Below are 24624 nucleotides of genomic sequence, written 5' to 3' on the forward strand. Positions count from 1 at the left end.
ACACTGAGATTTTAGCTATCACCCTAGGGCCCCCCCCCCCCAGCATTGCATTTACAAAATGTCACAGGGGATGGGTATCTTTCTGGAAAGGTGGCTGTTGATGGCTAATGACTTTCCTTTTATGGGCATTCTTGATAATCTCACTTCCCTAGAATGAGTTTTCTGAGGGTTTTTCTCCAAATTCTGAGGGTAATGCCTTATTTGGATCTGAAGCCTCCTACCATGTGGACCAACCACATGAAGGACTTCACGCTTGTCTCATATCCACGAGGGCTGCTCCTTAGCTCCTCGGGCTCCATCCAGAGCCCCGTCCTGATGTCTGTGTCCTGAGTGTGGCAGGACACTGTTGGAGCTGTGCAGTATTTCTCAAACATTCCAGTCCATGAGACGTTAGACGGGGCCAGTGCTCCTGTCTTAGCAGTTGGAAGACAGTGCTGTAAAGTGGGGCACAGGTATGGGTATTAGGGATATCTCTATTTAAGTTCCACATAGCTTTGTGTAAGTTGTTTGTCCTCGCTGAGCTTCAGTTTCCTCATCTATAAGAAATTACTAACAGTTCTATAGTAGGTATCACATGAGACAGTACCTGGCACTGTGCCTGGTAAATAGCACATGCTCAGTATCATTGTTGTTATTTTTACTATTTTGAGAAGAGCAGCATGTGCAGTATGGAAATTTGGAGACATTTTTTTCAGTATTGAGATTGCTTCTACCTTTTGTTGTCAAAGGGAGATACTCTCTTGCCTTTTAAACTTAGTGTCAGAGTGTTTCGGATGACTAAGGGAAATCCCCATGGAATTAGAAAAAGAAATGCTTTAAAGATGGTATCTGTTATACCATGGGTCATCAGATTTTAAAAATATGGTCTTTATCTTTTCAATACCTTTGTACCATTCCCAGTTTACTTCAGACCCCCTCAATCCAACAATTGGAATAGTTTTGTTAAATCAGCAATATGCAGTATCTTTCAAATGTACATGGTATTTTCCTCCTCTTAACTGGAAAGTCATGATGTGTTGTTTTCTAAGTCTCAACAATGACTTAACTCAGTCAGGGCCATCCTCTCTCAAGTGACAGATATATCTGTGTGCAGGTCGTTGGCAGTGATGCCACTGATGCCACTGATGGTTTAAAGACAGCCTAGGAGATACCAGATTGCTTCCCAAGGCCACTGACCTCAGCAATCTGTTTAATATTTGAATCCCCATTCTGTCACAGAGTCCATCACACCACTAACCACACCATACTTGTGATCTCTAATTATTTCATGGGAGTCCACCATGTCTCTCCAACTAGGTTCCTTCTTTTACTAGGAACCTTGTCACAATTATTTTGTTTCACACCAGTGCCTAGTATGTTGTTAATCTCATTCCAAGAGTTCAGTAAATTCTTGCTAGAGGTGTTTTAATTTCAGATTGAGATCTAAGTGATCCTGTCTAGAGATAGGATGTGCTCCTACTTTATATCCTTTTAATAAACTATAAAATATTGACTTGCAAAATAAAACTTTCATTTTTGATTTCCAGAAATATGAAATTTATAGCAAAAGTCCTGTCTTTTTTAGCCTTGTTATAAATTTCCAAACCGGTTAGATTGTCTAATAAAGGATCCTCTAATTTTGTTTAACTCTTTTTCAATTTATGAACATGCTGTGTATTGTTGAGCAAGACATTTTATTCATCTAGGTCTTAATTTCTATATCTGCTAAGTGATTTCTAATTTCCCTTCCAGCTTTTCAAGGTGTCTGATTCAAGGATGCACATATGAACAATATTTTCCAAAGCTAAACAATGATGATATTGAACAGTTTAATTATCCGTGACTATCAATCACACTCCTGTTAAATGTTATTTCATAGCTTGTTTTGGTCTTTTCAGTCTTGGCTGAACATTTACCATTGACTCCTGAAGCACTTAAAGTTTCCGTCAATTCTATACAGCAATGTTTGCATTTACAATGGACTGTCCACAACCTTCCTTACAATAAGGAATTTAAAATGGTATTTCAGATACAGATCAGTAGAACTGAAACATCCAATGTCATCTGGGTGGTAAGTATTTTTTTTTATCAATATTTTAAGAATTCTCTTCTGACACCATGATTTGTCTTTTATAACATCCAAAAAATCTCATTATGGAAACACATTAGCTGCTCAAAACAGTTTCTCTAAACAATTGCATTTCTGTGTTTTCAGATAAGAGGATCCAAGACAAAGTAACATGACAACCTGGGTTTGGTAGGTGGGATGGGATGCGCTAGGAAAAGAGATTATTTTCTCAGTTTTGCTCTGTCCCTTAAGAGGGCTTTGAGGTCCTTCCTGTGACTACTGGATTGCAGAGATCGATGGAGATCAGCCATCTCATTCTTCTTCCCTCTTTCTTCCCTGTTTACCAGAGATTTTCCTAAATAAGAGGAATAATTTGGCACATTTTTCTTGCCAATGTGGCTTCCTGCCAGTTTATTTGCTGACGTGTGCCGAGATGCAAGAGAGCATACATCCTAGCGCTTTGTGTTCCAGCCAGCAATGGGCCATGTGGGAGGGTAACTTACTGGGTCATTTGTTGCCACACATGTGGCTTTTCTACAGTAAATTAAAATTAAGAAAATCTTTAATTTTGTACTCTTTTTGTCTTTAAATTATTTGGGGTAGACTTTTCACTTATCTTGGTTCAAATAATGATTGTGTCTGTTTCCCCTGTTGCCTACCCAATCCAGTGCATTGAGACACATTGGTGGTGTCTTTTGATTGTCGTTGCTGGTCTGGAGAACCTTAATTAATAATCCAGACACACATAATGTTTAGTCATCATTGTGGAATGTTTAAGGACAGTAGAATGTTTTCTCACTAAAGGGACCTGAGAATTCGCCTAAAGTTCACTCATTGTAAAGTCTTCAGTTACTTTCTACAATCATTATTGCATTTGAGATCTGAGCAAGTGGCTTAAGTTAAATAAAATTTTGACTCTATCCATTTAGGATTGACACCAGGTCTGTATAGTTCTACCCCTCAAAGGGCAGTTTCCCACAGTGAGAGCTGGAAAGTGTGCTGATTTTCAGCAATAGCAATGCTTATGTGTGGCTGTTCACGTCCCAATAGCAGCATATCTTCCCGCCTCATTCTAGTAAGTCTGACTCTTATATTTCTAGTGGATACAGTGGTTGATGATTTGGGCCCAGTAAAACATTACACGGAGGTCATATTGATGCTAAGAATTGTCCAAGAAAAAGAAATTTGAAGGGAAATTTGTGGAAAACTAGCACTTTGCACCATTAGCAAAAGTAACATTAATCGTAGACCAAATGGATCCCATTCTTTATTTTTCTACAAAGCAGTTGCTCATATCTGTTTTCACATTTGATTCACGTAACAGTCCTCTTTGCAAGACAAAGCAGCATCTGTAGCCTACTTCTGTGACTTACCGGGGCTCGGGACCATGAAGGGTAGAGTTTTGCCTGTCCATTGTATTGTCCTCACAAGGCCCAGCCCAGCCTGACTACCACAGAGGAAAAAACCATGGTGCAGAGAGGTTTTTTGTGCTACTCCAGGTGACAGAGGCAGGGTGATGTCACCCTTCACCACATACCCAGACAGGGATGACAGTCACATGCAACCCTCCAGGCCATGAGTGGGCACATGTCCCATGGAACATGTGATGCCATGAGAAGCCCTTGTCTCAATCTCTCATGCCCGAAGTCAACGAGAGACATAAGATCTTCCTCCAGTTAAGGAGGAGAGTCCCGCTTGTGTCTGGACCCAAATCTCCCTTTCGTAGGGCAGCTCCCTGAAATGCAAGCCTGAGAGGGCACCCTCGCTACGTGGTGAGGGGCCATTTTTAGTCTCTCAGATCACTGTGTTCCCAAACAAGCCAAAGGCAAAGAATCTTGACCTAGGTGCTTGCAGCTGGGCCAGGGGCACTGAGCCGTTTCCTGAACGGCGCTGGCCATTCAGAGTTCTCCCAGCAGCTGCGCTACATGGCCCTTCTCTGGGCCAAGGTTCTGCCCTTTCCTTACAGCCACTTGATTTATGATTTTGTCAACGCCAGCGGGAGACAGAGTGGAGTACCAGCTCAATCTTGGAAGGAAGCTGGGAATGTGTGTCAATTCAGGGATAGAGCTCATGCCTCAGTGACAAATCAGTGACCTCAGTCGGGCCTCTGTGTAAATGTGTGTGTCAATTTATTGTGCCTTACTAATCACTGCAAGGACAAAATTAAACTTGCTGCTTCCATGAATGAAAATGGCCCAAAGACAATTCATCCCATTTTTAAAATATCGCTGAATTGATGTATTCAAGGAAAGTTTTATCTCCTTCATTAACAAGGCTGTAAAGACTACAAAGCACAAGTTGAGGTTAGACAGGATCCACACAAATAGTGTGTGGGGGAAATCCACCCCATCGCCTGCTACGGAAGTGATCAAATCCTTCAGCACAGGGTTTTAGACTGGGCCAAGGGCAGGCATTGTGCAAGGAGCAGCGATATCAGCGCTGAGCACACTAGAAGAATGAGGAAATGCACACACAATAGGGTGTTCTAAATACAGGGTGTGTGTGCAGGTCACTGACAAGGTGTTCTGGGATGGGAGTTAGGCCTGACCTTCTCCCACAATTTGGACAAAGGACTGTTTGAGCCGAAATATCAAGGAGTGGAAGGAGGATGGGTGGAGGATAGTGCTCTGGGAAGACCAGCAGGTGTGCACCCCTGAGAGAGGGACTGGGGGGCTTCCAGGCTGGAAAGTACCCTGCCGTGCTAGAGCCCTGAGCACGTGGGGACGGGGGTGGGAGGTGGGGTGGGCACAGGCCAGGCCACACAAGACTACAGGGAGCGGGTAAGAACAAGAGACGTGGCAAGATCTGATTTGAAGTTTTTTAAAAACCCACTCAGCTGCACAGTAACAAAGCGGCGGCGGAATTGGGGAAGGTGAAATGTGTCCTGTAAGAAGTGAGCTGTGGGGTCCAACCAGGGCAGACAGGGGGCGCAGGGCAGAAGTTGCTGCATTTGAGGGAGATATGGGGAAAATTCAGTCTGTGACTATTACTGATATATAGATTCTTTTGGGGAGGGAGAAGGCAGTATTCAGTCTTAAAGTAAAAAATTATTTAAGCAAAATGTATTTGAAATTGCTCGTGTTAAATAGTGAAAATTTCATGGATCAGGACTTCACAATTTGTAGTTTTAAAAATATGTTTTGTGACCTAGGAATAAAGTAATGCCATAAACTGAAATAAAGTATTTCAAAAATTACAGTTCTGCCTAGAGTGAAAAAGGAGGCGCACAATTAAATGCCACCTGGGTGGACTAGGGTGTTCTCAGCCCCAGGCTGTGTCTAGTTCTGCCATGGGTTAGCGACCTGGGCAGCACAGGCGTAAGTGGAAGAAAGCCTCCAAGCTGCTAACTGCAGGCAGTGTATGACAGTCAAGTGTTCCCCTCCCCGTCACTGAGGAATCATCATTTGCCCTTAGAAACAGGGGTGCAGAGTCAGACTCAGTTTCCTCCAGGAAGTGCAAGGTGTTTGTTGTTTCTACCTTGCAGCTGTGGGAGCAGAAGGCAGGACTCCTGAAGGAAGCACACGGAGAATGAGAGCCTGGAGCTAGGGGGACATGAAGAAGAAGGAAGCACAGTCCCTGCTCTCTCTAGGGCCGTGCTCGAGTCACAGATGAAATACCAGCAACTAACTACAGGATACAGCAGGGCTTCAAGGGGGTGTGGGTATGGGAGGAATTCAGAGGAAAGAACAAGAAAATCTTCAGGAAGGAGATGGAATATGACCTGGGCTTGAAGGATGGGACAGATCCCAATGCAGAGGGGAGTGGGGGACACCAAACCAGGAACACTGCATAAGCAAACACTGAGGTGTAGGAGCATAAGGCATATTCCAGAAGTGTGGGGTAGACTCTATGTCCAAAGAGAGGATTCCTGCAAGGGTCTGGTAGGTCGGAGCCAGTTTATAGATGGCCTTGCATGACAGGGTAACGTGGAAAGCAGGCATTGAAGCCTATTGAATTAGACAATGGAAATGCCAGTGTCTCAGAAAGATTAAGGTTACAGACTTTGCCAAAAGACCAAATTACAGTTCAACTTGGGCAAGCTTCCCAGAGAACAGTCCCGGCATTCTGTGTGATTGACATCTTTAGGGCCTAAGATTCTGACAGATGGAGCTTGAGGGAGGGGGTGTGGTCCATGTGGCCACCATATCTGAAAAGACAGAGACAGAAAACCAAGGGAAACATGGAGAGCCATCTATTGACTTCTGGGAGACAACGGAACTCTCAGGGTGCCATAAAAGGACTACCCTCTCTACTGGGCTTTGGCCAACCTGCTCCAAACCTGGCTAAAAATAAATATTAGAAAAATATCCATCAATCTTTTTTTTAAAGGATGACTCAATGAATTCTCTAGTTTTCAAGAATTTTCTTAGCAGGTTCTCTGTGACCAGTACTGTGAATACTTTCTGTCTCTAATCTGTCCCCCCAGGACTTCTGCTTTCTCTCCTAGTTGCTCCACATGAGCCCCCTTGACTCGAAGAGCCATGGGGGTGGTCACTGAGCTTCAGAAGGCAGGAGGTTGTAGCTGGCTCATTGCTGAGCCCTCAGAGCAAGGGGAGTTGACTGGGTAGGAATGGACTTCCCTTATGCATATTGTGGATGTACAGTGGGGTCTTAGGTTTGTGCTTTGGGATAAGTCCAGTCAAGCTCTTCTCCAGGACAGGGTGGCTATATGTCTCCAATTTTTTTCCCCTTTACTTTTAGGGGAATTACAGCACCACTGTGAAGTGGAATGAAACTGTGCATTGGAGCTGGGAATCCAAGCTTCCTTTGGAATGCGCGGCACACTTTGTAAGAATAAGGAGTGTGGTGGATGATGCCAAGTTCCCTGAGCTGAATTTCTGGAGCAGCTGGAGTTCTTGGCAGGCGGTCCATGGTAAGAAATGAGGTGGTCACAAGAGTGAAAAGGTTTAATATTTTATAGTACCAGGGATCAAATGTCAAATAGTGGAAATCCCCTTTGAGGAACGCTGGGTAGACACTGACATAATTTTCCCTTGGCCCCTACTGGAACTATAAACCAGAGGTATGAAACTTGCCACTGGGGGATAGACGTCGGAAGTTTTGCTTCTGAACTTACTCATTAAGACAATTGTGCAAATTCAGTTTCATATTTTTTTTTCAAACATGTACAGTGTGTGTATTAATAGAATGCTAAGTGATCAAAGTAGAATATATAGTACATGTATGTTTTTATTAGAACAACACAAAATGTGTATGCATCTACAGTGGTGCTTGGGAAACTTTTTCTGTAAAGGGCCAGATAGGAGATAGTTTAGGCTTTTCAGACCACACAGTCTCTGTTGTGACTATTCAGCTTCGCCACCATAGCATGAAAGCAGCCATAGATAATGTGTACGGGAATGCGAGTGCCCTGTTGATAAAACTGTATCTACAAAAACAGATGGTGGGCTTGAATTGGATCATCGCTAATCTAGAGAGAAGGGGGAAATATGAAAAAATGAAAGCTGTGCTCCATTTAAGTGATGAAGATGATGGATAAATATATTTTAAATATCCCTTAATTTTGATAATTTTGTTGTAATTAAAATTTAGAGTGGGTTTTGTCACAGTTTCTTATGTGCCAATTAAACTAACAATAATAATGAGATAATAATAGTAGGATTAAATTTGCATTCTAGTCACTGTTTTAAGTACAGTACATATGAATTTAGTACTCACCTCAGCCTGTGAAATATGCATCATTGCTACTCTCACTTCACGGATGAGGAATCTGAGCCACCGAGAGATTAAAGGACCCATGTACTGTCATCAAACCACTAGGTGGTGGAGCCGGAATTCCAGCCTGGGCAGTCTGGCTCCAGAGGCCATGTGCTTAACTATTACGTCCTACCACGAAAGAGGGACACATGCATGTACAGGAAAAATAAAAGACAGAGAGAGAGAGATCAAAGAGATAGTAAGAGAAGGAAAAGAACCACATTATAAACAGTTTTAATAAAATAGACTACATTTCTCAAAACTATAACCTCAAAACTAATTTAAGAATAAAGGAAGAACCTGATTATTCCCAACCCCCAAAGCACGGATTCTCAACCGTGGTTCCACGGTAGAATCATCTGATGATTTTAAAAACAAAATCCATGCCCCCATGCCAGGCCACATGGTCATCCAGTGGGCCAGTGACAGACTGCAGCCAGCTGAGGAGTGAGCAGGATTGTTGAATCCTCCCCAGTAACAGGCAGCTCCTTCAGGGGACTGTGGAGGGGAGACCAGAGAGGATGGCAGGAGGGAGCCGTGGGAAATTGGTGAGTTTCCTTAAAGAGGGACAGCCCTGAGGATTTTAATATGCCATCAGGCCCTGCAGAAGGAGAGTCTGAAGCAAAAGGACATGATATTTGAGTGACCGGCATTTCTGAGAAGGTGGGAAGAGATGTGATCTCCAGTACAATTACAAGGGACACGCGGATTTGAAGCTGGGTAGACCTGGCCAGTCGGAATGTGGCTTTGCCACTTACTGTTGTTAATAGCTGAGTGAACTTGGGCTCAGTTCTACCTTTGTTGTTGTAAGGTAGTAATGACATGACAGAATGCACATAAGCACTTAACACAGGGACTTCCTTGCAGCTGGGACTCTGCAGAGAACAGCTACTGCTGTTGCAATAGCTTAACAGTAGCATTCGCCCGATAATCTGCAATAATCTGCATGGTCACAATGCTGGTGCTCTCTTTAGCAGGGGCAGTAACAGCAACAGCAGTGGGATTAGCGAAACTGTAGGAGTAACGGAGGGAGGGACTATCATACATGCACCAAACGGTAGAGGTTTGGTGGAGAAATTTAGGTTGTTATTTTCTCCCGGAGGTAGAAAAAGCTAACGTTTATCTGCTGAGAGTGAGGTGGAAGGGCGCTGGCTTATATTTTGAGTGAGATTCTAACTGAGCTGTTTTTTCTTTCCTTTTTTTTTTCCTTTATTTATTTTTTGTCTTGCAGTACAAGATTTTCTTGGACAGGATGCACTGTTTGTTTTCCCTAAAGATAAGCTAGTAGAAGAAGGCTCCAACGTCACCATTTGTTACATTTCTGGAAACATTCAAAATAACATATCCTGTTATTTGGAAGGTGAACAGATTCACGGAGAACAACTTGATGCTCATGTATCCACATTCGAGTTGAAAAATGTTCCTTTCATTAGGAAAAGAGGGACAAATATCTACTGTGAGGAGAACCAGAGAAATGCCATAAGCGATGGCACCGTTCTCTTTGTCTCAAGTAAGTATGCAAATTCTCTGTGGCCCGCTCTCCTCAATTCCTGAGGAATAGATTGACTCTCCTTTACTAGAAGACAAGGAAACATTTCTACTCATGGTCTTCAATTTCTTTTGTTTCCCGAGTCTTCTAGGAGAGGCGGAAGTGATATCCTGAAGCAGTACTTCCAGGATTTCCTGTCTTTTCCTTGGCCTTACTGACAAGTGTATTCCTAGAGACTGGAAGTGTTAAAGGAGAGAGAGTTCAGGTCATGGCCTGGGCTGCTGGGAAAATATCCTGCTTTGCCTCAGCCCTGCTGGAATTTCCACAGGATCACAGAGGGAGCGAGGGGGCTGCAGGTCGGACCACCACAGAAAGTCAGCCAGGGTTGTGGCCCGGAAGTCCTGGGTTTGAATCTTCCTTCCCGGGCTGGGTGTGTCATTTTGGCCAAGTTTCTCAGCCTCTCTGAGCCAGTTTCCCCCTCTGTGACATGGGGATGATGATGGTGACTGTGAAGGTTAATGAAGAGGGCCCCATTCAGCCCCGATACAAAAGGAAATCAGCAAATAGAGCCCGTTACTGTGTTTAACTGTATGGCTCCATTGGATACATCAGTGGAGTGGGGACATTTTCAGTTTTATGTAAGTCTGTGTGCACACACCAGGGACCTCCTGTGTTTTGTCTCGAGGTTCCCCTTTCCTGCACAGTAGGGCAATCCCTGTGACCTCTCCCTCCCTGCTTCCCCTGCCAAAGGAGGTTTCCAATCTCCCGGATGCTCGTTCATCTATGCCCCTTAGTGTGATCACTAAGAATAGTGGTGACTCCGGGAACTTAGGAGTGCTTCGCCATTCCTTGGAATACTCAGGTCTAGGCTGTCGAGTTTAAGCAGCCTCCCAGAATCTGACTTTTCACATCCCCAGGCTTTGTGTAAGCCACAGCGCCTGCAGGCACTGGCGTTACAGCCTTTGCCAAATGCACAGTGTCAACCACTTGCACACCACTGAACACCCATCCCCCCATGGTATCCCAGGAAACCAACAAGGAAGGAAGGAGAAGGGGCCACGATGACGAAAACTGGCTTTCAGGGGCTATCGATGTGTAGGCTTTCACCTCACTTTGTCATTCAGATAACTCTGTGCTTCAGAGCCCAAACAGAGCTTTCCATTGGACTTGTCTTTCCATAAAGAGACTTTAACTCGGCCTTTTGTCTGTTTTTGTCTTTGTATGGACAGAAGTACTTGAGGAGCCCAAGGACTTTTCTTGTGAAACCAGGGACTTCAAGACTTTGAGCTGTACTTGGGATCCCGGGACAGACACTGCCTTGGCTTGGTCTAAACAACCTTCCCAAAGCTACACTTTATTTGAATCGTAAGTGAGCTCTGGTTGGATTATTGCCAGAGTCTTCCTTATTTAAGGTGCTTGTGACAACATCACAAAAACTACATTTCCATGTTGCAGGAAATTTGAACAAATATTTTGAAAACACCTGCCAAGGTCAAGAAGAAATCTTCAAGTGGTCACAGTGTATAACATTTTCTACCTGAGGTTTTTAAAAAAAAGAATATTTATCATAAAAATAAGACAGTTAATGGTATATCTTGATATGAAAATAATCCCATCTGATGATCTAGATCTACCTGATTTCTCACTTTTTAAGAATATTCCAAGGAAATTAAGGGATGTTCTCCCCACCCATGAGGAGGAGTCAGTGATTCATTAACACATTCAGCCACATATATCAAATTTGTTGAAACAGTATTTTCCTTATTAGTATTTGTTGGTGAGGGATCAATGCCATTATGTGGAACATAGTTTAAAAGTCACCAAGGGATAAGGGATACATCTTCTTTGACAAAAGTGTAAGCCCTATAATTATTTTGTTTTTTAAGATTTTCTGGAAAAAAGAAACATTGTGAAGAGAAAAACCGGTGCAACTGGCAAATAACTCAAGACTCCCAAGAAATATATAACTTCACACTCATAACTGAAAATTACTTAAGGAAGAGAAGTGTCAATCTCCTTTTTAACCTGACTCATCGAGGTGAGACAAGAGGTGTCGCAGCCCACGGTGGCCACTGACATGTCTTTGTTTGACAGACTGTGCTCGAGTAAATGTATAATAGATCTTTACTAATTCACTGCCTAAGTGAAAATTAGAATTTATACCTGTTGTTCATGCCACACTTCTCATGGATTCCTGCGTCCACTATTGCTGGTCTTGATAATGCCATAAGCACAGCACCAATGAGCTCACTGCCCAACTTCAAAACTAGGACTCTGATGATAGCTTGTTTCATGTCTCATCCCACAACCCTCCCACCCTGCTCCTTCCACCAAGATAATTATCACTTTAAATTGTGTGTGTGTGTTCTCATTGCTTATGTAACTCTAAAAATATATTTTATTTTCTTTAGTTTTAATGAATGTAAAGGACATCAAGCTGAATGTAATAATTTAGTAATTATTTTTGTATAATATTAAATTGCTAAGATTTGCCCATAGTTGAGTGTTTCTCTAGTCCATTTGTTTTTACTGCTGTATAGTATTTCATTGTATAAATATTCAATAATTTATTTGTACATCTCCTTTGATGGATTTTCACGTTGTATCAAGGTTTTTGCTCTTGGATACAGAGCATTTGGGTACAAGTGTGCAGTACATATCTACAGCTGTTTTTCTTGAGTATATACCTAAGAATGGAATTGGTGGGGACATAGAATATGTGACTGTTCAACTTATGAGATATGGTCCAATTATTTTCCAAAGTGGTTGTATCATTTATACTCCCATCCAATGGATTCTGATACTCTCCAAATTGGTATTGGCACACTTTTCATTTTTGCCAATTAAATGGCTTTAAAATGGTATGACAGGATGGTCTTGATCTGCATATCCCTGAGGTTGAATCTCTTCCTATGTTTTAGACACACCAGTTTTCTCTTTTATGAAAAGCTTGTTCATGCTATGGATTGCTTATGCTTTTTTTTTTTTTGGTGGGAATTATTTAAATATTCTCGATACTTACTCTTTGTTGTTGATTTCTATCTATACTGCTAATGTCTTCTCCTGGTTTGTAACACACTTTTTTTATATGTCTGTTGATAAACAAAAGTTCTTAATTTTAATATAGACAATTATACCAAAATGTTTTAAAGAAAGGATTTCCCACCCCAAGATCAGGATAGTCTCCTGTAATTTTCTACTAAGAATATTTAAGTCTTTTAAAAAGACAATTAAATCCCAGATCCATCTGAGATTAATTATATTAAGTGAGGTAGGGATATGACATTGAATTTTTCTGATCAGTAACCATTGTTCCATGTCTATCGATGAGCTCTTCTTTCCCTACTGATTTGACATTTCGGTTCTTTCACTATTATGAAAGTGTAATGAGTTCTAGACTCTTAATTCCATTGGCAGTTTGTCCGTTCCTGCACTAATATCACACTAACTTGATTTAAAAAGTTTCAGGTGAGTCTTGATATCAGGTAGGATAAGTCCTCCTCCCTGTTCTTTTTCAGACATATCCTCACTATTCTTGGTGCTATACTTTTCTATGTAAATCTGCGAATTTATTTGTCAAATTCTATGAAAAGCCCTGTTGGGATTTTCATTGGATTTGCACTCAATCTATAAATGCAATTTGAGGAGATCAACATCTTTATGTTACTAAATCTTCCCATGCATGGACATAGTATCTTTTTATATTTATTTAGGCTTTTGTAAATGTCTTTTCATAAAGTTTTCTTATGCATACTTCTTGCATGTTTTTTGTACTACAACCACTAAAACAATTTCTGAAAATAGTTTAAAATGTGTTTCGCATATATTCTCCTCTTTTACTTTCTCTCTATTCTGAAATTTTTAAAATTTTGAACCCCTTCCCTATTTAAAAATAGTCGTATTATATCTTCATTGTCAGAGCACATAGATATTACATTTTATATCATCTCCCTTTTAAATTTTGCTGAATTTCACAGGTCTACAAGTAACTATATATGTTTAATGTTTACCATTAGTTCTTATCCAGATGCTTCTCTGGTTATTTTGGTTATCTTAAATTCATTCTCTGGGACTGCAGTCCCCCACTCCTGGGCCATGGACCAGTACTGGTCTGTGGCCTGTTAGAAACCAGGCCACGCTGCAGAAGGTGAGCAGCTGGCAAGCAAGCGAGATGAGCGGAGCTGCTCCCCATCACTCGCATCACCGCAGAAGCTCCACCTCCTGTCAGATGAAGGGCAGAATTTGATTCTCACAGGAGCACAAACCAAATAACTGTGCATGTGAGGGATCTAGGTTGCCCGCTCCTTAGAAGAATCTACTGCCTGCTGATCTGAGGTGGAGCTGAGACAGTGATGCTAGCGCCGGGGAACAGCTGCAAATACAGATTCTCATTAGCTGAGAGGTTTGACTGCACAATGTAATGTGCACTCAAATCATCCCAAAACCATCCCTCCCACCCTGGTCTGTAGAAAAATTGTCTTCCATGCAACCCGTCGCTGGTGCCAAAAAGGTTGAAGACCACTGTTCTATGTGACTGTTAGGTTAAGTTTGTTAATTGCTTTGTTCACATCTTCTGTATCTTTCTTGATTTTCCTGATTGATCTATGAATAATTGAGAAGGGTGTGTTAAAATTACCCACTATGTTGGTAGAATTATTTCTTTCTTTCTTTAGTCCTCTAAATTTTTGCCTTATATATTTTGAGAGTACTTTATCAGGTTCATAGTTTAGGATTGCTATATCTTCTTTATACTATTACATAGATTTGCTGTATCTCTTTTATAATGTTTCTTGTGTTTATTTTAAATTCTTGGTCTGTTTGTTCTAAGACCACAGCTACATTGCAATCTGTAAATCACTTTGTTGTGTTTCTGTTGTCATAGTTGTGCTATGCAGATGTCTCATTATTTTGGCTTGCAAGCTGGAGTTCCCCTGAAAGCACCTACGCTGCTTACGCAGCAAATAAGCAGAGAAAGGCTAGAGGCCAGGCCCCAGTCTTGTCAGCTCAAAGTCTAGAGCAGCACGTGGCCTAGGGATGAGCTGAGGATGGGGAGCCCAAGGCTCCAGAAAACCACAATCAATCACTTCTCATTATACCGAACAACGCTTCAGGTCAGGGTTTCACCCTCAGCCCTGCCGCCCGGCAGCGTTAGGAGGTCAGGTTGCAATCCACCAGACATGGGGGTTTGGAAGAGATGGGTAGGGAAGAGAGAGGCTCCGCCAAGACAGTTGTTTTTATCTGTTTTCCTCAGATCCTTGCCCTTGTGGGGCTTCTGTTGTTCCATAAGCTTACTGCTGGGAGCACTTGGTTGAGTTTCCACTGGTGTGGGGAGGCAGGGGGTGGTGGGCAGAATTACTTGTTTCCTGTGAATCCTCATGTCCCTATAGTTTTTTCTCCATTGTTTGTGAGGGAGGGAGCTATGATCCTTCTTGTTCAGCAACTCACGAGTAGTTCTCCTTTTGTTACCTCCCTTGTCTTCTGTCCAAGGTTGGCATTTGTATTGATCAGACAGGACCTATATTTTATATCATACCTGGAGGCTTTCAACTATAGCAGAAGCACTGTAGCAATAATTTAGCTATGCTTCCTTATCTTCAATAGAGAACTGATCTTTTTATTCTAAGACCCCAAACTAGGCTTTCCTTTTAAATAGAGACACCACTCTCCCGATTTTAGTCTTACTTCTCTGGCTACTGCTTCTCTGTTTTCTTTACCAGCTTATTCTCCTTTGTTCAGATACCAATATTTGGAGTTCCACAAGCCTTGGCTGTGTGCTTTTTTCCTGTCCACTTGGCATTGTTTTCTCCGGATAATCTCACCCATGCTCATGGCTTTACACAGATGACAAATCTCTTCCTAGCTGTAGATCCATATATGTGACTATGTCCTTGACATCTCCACTACTGGAATATCTCAAACACACTTTATGCCGACTTTCTCAAAACTGGACTCATGACATTGCTACCTTCTACACTCAGTCCTCTTCTAGTGTGTTCCATCCCTGTGAATGGCATGACCTACACTCCGGTTTTCTGAAGTCAGTGCTGTAGGAATCATCCTTTGTACTTTTCTCTTTTATCGCTCACATTCCCACCATCAGCAAATTACTATTTGTTTTTTTTCTCCTTAACATATTTTAAACTTTTCCAATTCTTTCCATCTGCTCAAGTCTCCCAAACCTGTATCTGTGATCCCTTGACCACAGATGTAGCTTGCTACCAGATTGCCAGTATTTTGATATTCCCTACACCTCAGCAAAGGTGATCATCTCAAAATCAAATTTGATCACATCACCCCCTGCTTCTCTGCTTCAAAATCAATAAGGCATTTTTTAAAGATGCAGACAGCATTGCTTAATGTGATCCATGTGGTCCTGCACAGGTCGGCCACCCTTGCACTCAGCCTCTGCCCTCCCAGCGTAAGGCCATATGCCTTCTGTCTCTCCTGCAAGTTGGTCACAATCTCTGGTGATGCAGAATCTTTATACATGTTGTTCACTTTTTCTGGGGTGCTCTTCCTTCTCCTTTTACCTTCTTAGCTCCTACACATCATTTGGTTTCAGCTTACTCATTACTCCAGCCCTTGGTAGCGCACGCACTTGGGGTCCAGCAGTGAACAGAATTGAGTAACTGACCCTACATGCTGGTGTGTGCTGAGGGGTGTCAGAGAGCGGGAGTGTAGACATATGGTGAACATGTAAACGAGTCAATAAACTAATTTCAAGTACTTGTAAGTCCTGTGAAGAAGAGAAAATTCAAGTAACGAGGTAGAGTCTGGGGTGCTGCTTTAGTTGAGATAGTGAGGAAAACCTCTTTGAGGGAGTTGAGTCCTGAAGGATGAGAAGTGTTCACATCCACTCCTACTGTTTCCTCTTTCTGCATTTCTTGGATGCCCCATCAAGAGACAAATACTTGAAGAAGACGGTTGGGACTCTGCTTCCCCTAGGTCCCCATTAACGGCCCTATCCTAACTCCCAGAAGAATCTGAGGGGAGAGAATTTAACACGCAAAAAGTAGTATTCGAAAGGTCCTGGCATGGAAACAAGCTCTGGGTTTTTTGAAGAACAGAAGGAATGTCCTTGAGTCTTTACTGTGAGCAAAGGATACTGGAGTGGTAGGCAGTGGCCAGATCCCACAGCAACTGAGGGCCTGGATGAGATATTTGGGCTGAAAGGTTTTCATCAGGAGAGAGATATGATGTGATTTATGCTGTAGGAAAAATCACTCATGCTGACTGTGAGGCTCAGGGTAGGGTAGGGTGCCGGCGAGGAGGCTGGGCAGCAGCAGGCAGAGGAGGCCTGGACCACAGCCGTGATGAAGTTGGTGGAAGGAGGACGTCTTCTGAATATAGTTTGGAATAGAGTTGATAGGACTTACACAGGGAAGTAAGGGAAAGTTATTTTAAAAGAGAAAGAGGCGTTTAGGATGACTCCTAGGTTTTTGGTTGTGATGTTTTGCCATAGAGTCAGTTAAAACTGGGTGCCTTCGGCTTCCCTCCATGCAGTGGCAAGGAAGGAACCAGGGGCTCGGGTTTTGTTGGTGCACACTGTGGTGTCAGGAATGCCGTGCAGTTTACCATTGGCGGGACAAGAGGGTCGCTCTGGTCTGTGACAGAACAAGTTCCAGGCTGGCAGATCCAATGCTGTGTGGTTACTGCAGTGGGCTCAGCCTGGGAGAGCCTAATGGAGGTGTTGTGCTTTGCTGCCATGTCCTGGTGCAGACAGCAGATTGACAGGTGAGTGCCCCACTGCCCACTCTCCCCAGGGTCTCAGGTTTTGCCTACCTGTTGTGTAGGGGTGGGACTGAGTTAGCATAGTGACCCAGTCTGTGTGTCCCAGTCTGGAGGCTACTACCTCTGCAGCACCCACTGCCCTTGCTGTGTGACCCAGACCTTTGGGCCTCAGTCATCCAGTCCAGGCAGGGAGGTCACAAACTGTACACACTTGACATGTTTGATAATGTCACCCACCCAACTGGAAGGATCAGATGTCCCTGTACCACTAAAGGGACCCTAGCACCCTGGTACTCCTTGGTCCCATCCCTTACCCCTGTGGACTCCCAGAAAAGGGGGGTGGGTAGAGGAGAAAAGTATCACCTCCAGATTAGAGTCAGGGGATCCCGTTTGGGGTAGTGTGGTAGCCAAACCACAAACTGCCCCAGGCACTGTAAAGGGAAAAAGGAAAAAGAATGGTTGGGAACACCTGAGATTGGGATTTCATAGGTGCAGCCTGATCAGGCAGCTGTCTGGTCCCGCTCTACCCCCACCAAGCTCGGTGTTCTCAACATGCACCGCAGCGCCGTGCTCCCCTTGCACTGGAGAGCAGCGTTTAGTGTCCACACTGCCCTAGTCAGACAGGTGACACCCCACCAGCAGGCCATCCTGATGTCCTGTCTTCCGTAGCTGCGTGAGTCTTCTGCTCCATCATTCAGTGGATCCATGGCCCGTATATGACAAGGTACGTGGAAAGTCCATCGTATTCAATGAGAACGCACCCATTGTTGTGTTGCTTGGGCAGTGGAGGATGTTTCTTCCTTAGATTGAAGTCTCATGGGGTATTCAAAATGATGACATAGTTTCTCGTAAGAGTCGCCGTGGTAGTCTCGGTATACACGAGTGATAGATATTTGTCCTTTTTAGGCAGCTGTCATCCTAAATAACAGAGAAGGAGACTCTAAAAGAAAATGGTGTTTCTTCAGGAATGGGCATTGCAATGGGAACACACGGGCCATGGTAAACTACGGGCATATTCAGGAAGATAAAGGAAGACAGAGGTTTTTAAAGGAAAAAATTAGGATTACATAATTGTTTGGAGATCATTATCCTTGGCTACAACATCAATGACAAGGGGGGTGTCAGTCCAAGTTTGAATAGGCAGTTGCTGGGCAGATGTCCTTGTAGAAGTATTTTTTGTGTGTAAGATTACAATGGCCTTTGTGCCAGGCTGTGATTTTTGCAGTTTTTTACGAAAGTTTTTGTTGTCAGGCATTTGTGCATGAGAACCCACTCTTCCTGGCATTCCTCGGCTTCATTTTTTCAGGGTTTTTTAGTCACATGTGACTCCAGTTTGATTCTGACAGCATTCACATTTCCCCTTGTTGAACAAGCTCTTTCCCTGAGATAATTGCTGATCAGCCTTTAGCCAGGATGGACCTGGCCCAGGTTACTGGTCTGGTCCCACACTGGAGGGCATGACTGGCAACTAGGAGCCAGTGTCAAAACCCTTTTAGCCACATTGGAGCAACAAGGGAGATTTGGAGAAAGTGGCTCTCAGGTTAAGTCTACCTGAAGTCCACTGTTAAGTTCAATTTTGTCTATTCTGTAGTCTTTTGGCCATCATATCAAAGTGCTGGGCAAGCATTATTCCGTTAAAAAGTGTACCTCTGTAGAAATCTGACAAGTAACAAGTACAAAATTGAAAAAGGAAAATGCAAAATAAATTTAATAGTAATATGATAACCCTAGTTTGCATAATGGTTTTGAGCTATAAACCTAATCTTATGGGCAACCAATTGAATAAATCAAATGACCATGGGGAATTAGGTGAGACCTGTTATACCTATGTGATCTGATTTTTAAAAAAATATGTTGTGTATACAGGTCTGAACTTCCCCAGAGGAGTTTACCCAGGCACAGTACATAGTATCAGCAATCGCAGAGACATTTCCTTATTTAACCGACAGGTACTAAAGGATCTCTTAGGCCAGGTGCTGTCAAGTTACCAGCAGAAGCTACTGACTGAAATTTCAATTACATCATCATCTTGTCCAAGAAAAACATAGGCATAAGAATGGAAAAGTTAAGACAGGCAAGAGAGTCTCATTATGATGGGGAATCTTGTATTGTCAACTACTGGGTGAAGCCATCGACTTCTTGTGCTGGTTTGCAGTTTGAAGATCTCTGGTTATGACAACAGGCAGTTGGGTGAACTTTCTGTACCGTCCATGCGTCAGGCGTGAGACTTGTCCCTTGACATTTATATCAACTTGTCTGACTTCAGCTTTAGGGCTTTAGGAACAAAGCAGTTTTTGTTCTTAGTTGGAGAGTCGTAGCCAAGTATTGGAGGAAATTAGGAGAAATAATATTTTTTGACAAAATGAAACCTGTTCACAAGGCTAAATTTTATTTGCCCTGATAGGTAATCTTATGAATATGAAGGCTTTGGACCAAAATTTTAGGTAAAGCAGTCTCCACAGCAGTTTTATTTTTAAAAACCCCTTTTTATCCTTTTTTAGTTTCACATAAGTTTGGGGTTAAGTATTCAAACATTTACATTTTAGCTAAGACTAGCTGAATTATATAAGAAAAACATAATCTCCAAGTGGCCTTGAATTTCAGCAACGAATTTAGTTTTTGGTTTGCCAATCTGGTTTGCTCGATTAGTCTACGTGGGTGAGGAAGCATTTTAGCAAAAGGTATTTACAGTTTTTTGGTGGTTTTTTTTTGGTTTGGTTTGGTTTGAGGCTTTTTTTTGTTTTATTTTGTTTGCCCTTGACTTTTTCTGGCTTATGCGTGGTTGACAAAGCAAAATTTTTATGCGGTACAGAGAGACCTTATATTATTGCTCTGAGCTCAAGATTTTGACCTGTTTGATCTGAGAGCCTAACTTCTATAAACATTTATCTCGTTATTTCCTTTTTAGATTATCAATCTTTTAATTAACTCCATCACTCTAAGTGTTTGTTAGCCAAACAAACCTATGTTTACATTTCTAAAAGGGGTGACTCTTAGATGTACAAGGATAGGTTGTTACACGGAGCTGTTGTAATTTGAAAGCCCTCTTTTTCTTATCTTCGCTGAAATGTCCTAAGAAAAACTTCTGAGTGGCTTTTGAAATTAACCACAGTAGATTATCTTAACAAGTGAAAAAGTCAACAGATTCAGAGTAGCAGAGAGGAAGAAGAAAAGAAAAAAAGAAGAGAAGTTGTAATTCTCTATATACTAGCGTTTTATTTTAACCCTATAGTTGCAGTTTCTTAATTTGATACCAAGAAATGCAAGCATGGGGACTTCGAATGAGTCATATGATGGCCATTGATTTTAAAATATGCATGAAGAAAAGCCGTGTAGATAGCTGGAGTCCCAGAAAACCTGGCAAGCCTTAATATTTGAGAATCCCATTCTGTTTCTTATTAATCTCTCCAGAGCAAAGAAATCCTATAAATGCTGTCAGGGACTATCAGGAGTTGAGACTGGTGTTTTAGATGGTGATAATGACCCTCATGGCTTTAACTGGCCATTTCGTGCCCACCATTTAGAATGTTCATTTTTGCTACTGGAAGATTTTCAGAAACAAGCAAGGGAAAAAGAGCCAAATCATTTATAGACGTAAGTAACCAAACTAAATTGAAACCAAAATCAGAGTGCTCACAAGAATTTCACCCCAGGCAGGCAGATCAAACAAAAGGTTAAGACAGAATGTAAATTCTGCAGAAACCAGAGAACTCAAACCAGAAGAACATTGTCTTCATAGCACAAAAGTCAAAGAGTCTTTTATCATCCTAGGGGGAATGAAAGGTCCTTTATTAAGATGGCCTTAAGACCAAATCAGATCCTGAATAAAGTCAGAAGGAACTCACCAAAGGGTGGGAGTCCATGAATCTAGAAGGAGATTCATGAGGGCAGAAAATGCAACTCCCGGAAGTTGCATTAAGTCAACTTCCGTTAAGTCAACCTGAACAGCAAACAGAGAGGGAGACTCTCTAAAAGAAAATGATATTTATTTGGGAAGGGGCGTTGCAATGGGAATACATGTGCCATGGTAACTACGTACATATTCAGGAAGGTAAAGGAAGATAAAGTTGTTGTTTTTTTTAAATGAGGAGGATTACATAATTGTTCTGAGATCATTATCCTTGGCTGCAAGGATCAATAACAAAGGTGGCATCAGTCCAAGGTTGGACAGGCAGTTGCTGGGCAGATGTCCTTGCAGAAGCATTTTTTTGTGTAAAGATGTGATGGCCTTCATGCAAAGTTGTGCTTTTTGCAGAGTCTTTTGTGATCATTTTTGTTATCAGGCATTAGTGCATGAGAATCCTCCCTTCATGGCTTTCCCTGGCTCTGTTGTTCAGGTTTTTGTTTTTTAACACAAGTGACTCCATTTTGATTCTGACAACTTTTGCACAGCAAGCTGTTCCCATACTTCTTGTCCCCACATGAGGGATTCTTTAAGGGTCCAGTCACTCAGTTGTTATTTTCCTGACCAGATGGCTAGGCTGTTGGCAATGGTCCATAAGTTGGCGAAAATATAGCAAGATATGGTGGGAGGGGCTACCAGCATGGCCATCATCACTGTATGTAGTTTGGACAGAACAACCATGTTCAGTCTCAGTCAAAAGATGGCTATCTACTAGCTGGATGGCAGCAGTACCCTCATGAATCCTGTCTACCTTTAGTTTGGCAGGGCTGTTGGTAAACCATACCGTACCATTGGTAGGCAAGTTTTTGAGTCTTGGGCTCCGGGTAGCCACCAGAAGAGCCAAAGCATCGTCTACAACTTACTTGGTCCCTTCTGATAAGCTAGCCATTTGTTCATAGAGACTACTGGTCCCTTGGGGTCCCAGTTAAACACCATTTTAAATGTGCCAGTTCATTTAATAATTGAGCTCTGTTGGGCCTGTCTAGTTTCATTGCTGGGGTTTATAAGCACCCAAGTGAGAATGGGCAGTTCATGTCCTAGCATCACAGGAGGCACAGTGGCCTTAAGATGCTCAGTCTCCAGAGACTGGTGCCCAGTAGCAAACAAGCAGTTGCCGTGTAGAAGGGTATGTATATCTGGTGGCTGCCTCAGGCAACTTACTTGTCCAAAATCTGAGAGGCTGGTACACCCTTGAAGCAGTTTTCTCTTGCCAAGGACTCCAATCAGCATGCCTGGAGGTTTCAGGCATCTGTGATTTTCTCAGGCTAGCAGGCTCTAAAAGTTCTAAAAAGCAGTGCCTAGACCACAACTTGTTGAATGGCATCCAAGGCCTGTTGTGGCAAAGGACCCCATTTAAAGTCAATGACTTTGTTGGTCACCTTAAGTAAGGGGCCAAAGGACACTCAGGTTGGGTACATGCTGTCTCCAGCACCCAAAGAGGCCTAGCAGCTGTTGAGTGTTGTAAGGGGCAACTGTTTGGATTGCCTACGTCTGGGATACTTCCTTGGCTCTCAGCCCAAGTGGCCTTGGCATTTAGCCTGAGATAGTCTATTGTTAGTCTCCATGCCCAGGAGGCCTTTCTGACTGCCAAACTGGGCTGTTACATTGTGACAATGCTATTTGTGACATTTTTATCCATGTTAAATCCTGATTTCATAAGGCAATGTACGATCCTGCACTCAGTCTGGAGAACAGCTTTTGTTGAATAATCCATTGGGGGTTAGGTAGCATAGATGGCAGGCAGGAGTGCATGTGCCCCACTGTTATCGCTGGAATTCTTAGCTGTGAGAGGCCATTGCCCCTCAGATAGAGGTGACATTCTGTGCCACAAGCAGCCAAAATGTCAGTGTCAATAATGTACTCAGTAGTGGGAACCATGGTCACCAACACCCAAAATGGCCCAAAGGGCCCCACACACTCACCAGCAGGGAAGCACCACAGGGTCACTGTATTTGTCCTAAAACCTCCCAATATCATCAGTTTAAATTTTCCCCTAAAGCAACCAGGAGATATTTTCATGTGCGCTCCAGTGTCCAAGAACCCCAGGAACATCTGAACTCTCCTCTTGGCAGGACTATATGGCCATTGGCCTCCAGTGGGGACCCAGATACCTCAGTCCCTCCCCTACCTGTGCCATTTGGGTCTGCAGAGTCCCTTTGTCAAACAAACACACCAACCAAGCTGCATGAGACTCAGCTTCCCTGGCTCCTGTCTGCATCTGTCCTTGGGCTCAAGAGTCACCCTCTCTGTAAAGGCCACATTGCACATTTTGGTTCCCTCTCAGATATCTCAAGGACAGTTACAGGACTTCTTTTTCATTCTCTCTCAGATGCCTCAGGGTGCATTCAGGTACCCACTTCCTGAGCTCTTGGGCCTCAGGAATGGCTGATCACGTATGGGTGCTGAGCTTCCTGGTTCCATATTGTTTTCTCTGCCTCAGTCCCCGCAGCCAGCTCACCCTCATCTTTGTGTGTGTGTGCGTGTGTGTGTGTGTGTGTGTGTGTGTGTGTGTGTGAGAGAGAGAGAGAGAGAGAGAGAGAGAGAGATAGAGATGTCCCTCTTCTCACTCCTCTCTCCCCATAAAACATCTTGCCACATGTCCAGCCCTGGCACCCCTAGTCTGATGTCCCCACCCTGCACCAGGTACAGGGTGGGGTGTTGCCCCTTTGCTTTACCAACAAGCCATGGTTCCTCAGGTTGAATCCTGCTTGCTGTGGCAATTTAGTGAAGCAGGTTCACTGAGCACTGGGTACCAACTTGTCTGAGTCCAGTAAGACAGAGCACACTCATATGCAGCAACATACACGAAGTAGATTTAATGCTTACAGATAAGCAGCCAGGGACAGCAGAAGCCTAGGATTCATTGCCAGTTGGCCGCCCAAGGCTCAGGAAAGAAGCCCAGTGCAAACAGAATCTCATCTCTGAGTTCCTCACTTGCACTGCAGCTGAGGGGCCTCAGAAAGCACCAGTCCTGTGTTTTATATCCTGGTAATATGTGACTCACTGGGCTAAAGTGTTAGAGGACATCCTATTTCTAGGGGGAACTGGAACAGAGCTCTGGCTGTTCTCCCTTCCTTTCAGGATGTTATACCTCAAGCACATTCTATGTATTTTGTGTTGTATTCTTGACATTGTGAATGTTACTGCGGATAAACTCTGGGTTCAGTTATAATTCTCCCCATGGGCTTCCTTCTCCAAGTTTTGACTCCCCTCTACAATCTTCCTGCTTATGTTTAATTTTTCTTTTTGTACTTTGTTCAATGTGTCTGATAGAATCATTGAGAGAGAAAAGCTGTAGTTGGCTTACTCCATCTTGTCTGTAAGTCTGGTCTTGTTTGTCACTTTCTCAAATGTGAACAAAAAATATACATTGAACACATAAACAAAGAAATGAACTGCCTACGTACCAAACTCTTTTTGGATCTGTGTTTGAATTTTTTTTCTTTGTTTCTTTTTCTTTTTCTGGCAGTTCATCCAATGAGTCCCTTTAATGTCCAATTTGAAAATGTAAGCGCCACAGATGCCGTCATCACCTGGAAGGTGCACTCCACTGGGGACTATTTCACATTTTTGTGTCAGGTTGAACTCCATGGCGAAGGAAAAATGATACAAGTAAGAACACAGCTTAATTTTCTCTTTTCAAAAACCCTTTTATGTCCTGAATAAAATCAATTTAAACTCTTGGCCGGGCGCGGTGGCTCACGCCTGTAATCCTAGCTCTCTGGGAGGCTGAGG

The 24624-nt window shown here is 42.9% G+C and overlaps 1 protein-coding gene across 1 annotated transcript in view; it reads left to right on the forward strand.

Moving 5' to 3' along the window:
• Positions 1-1875: 1875 nt before the first annotated feature.
• Positions 1876-24624, forward strand: part of OSMR (oncostatin M receptor) — a 45984-nt gene continuing 23235 nt past the window's right edge. Inside the window, exons 1-6 of the mRNA XM_012649506.1 lie at positions 1876-2050; positions 6749-6920; positions 8997-9275; positions 10484-10619; positions 11141-11292; positions 24359-24501. Coding sequence (XP_012504960.1) covers positions 1997-2050; positions 6749-6920; positions 8997-9275; positions 10484-10619; positions 11141-11292; positions 24359-24501 — 936 coding nt within the window. The 5' untranslated portion in view covers positions 1876-1996. The remainder of the gene's footprint in view (positions 2051-6748; positions 6921-8996; positions 9276-10483; positions 10620-11140; positions 11293-24358; positions 24502-24624) is intronic.

This window comes from Propithecus coquereli, unplaced genomic scaffold, assembly GCF_000956105.1.
Source record: "Propithecus coquereli isolate 6110/MARCELLA unplaced genomic scaffold, Pcoq_1.0 Scaffold110, whole genome shotgun sequence".
Lineage (NCBI taxonomy): Eukaryota > Metazoa > Chordata > Mammalia > Primates > Indriidae > Propithecus > Propithecus coquereli.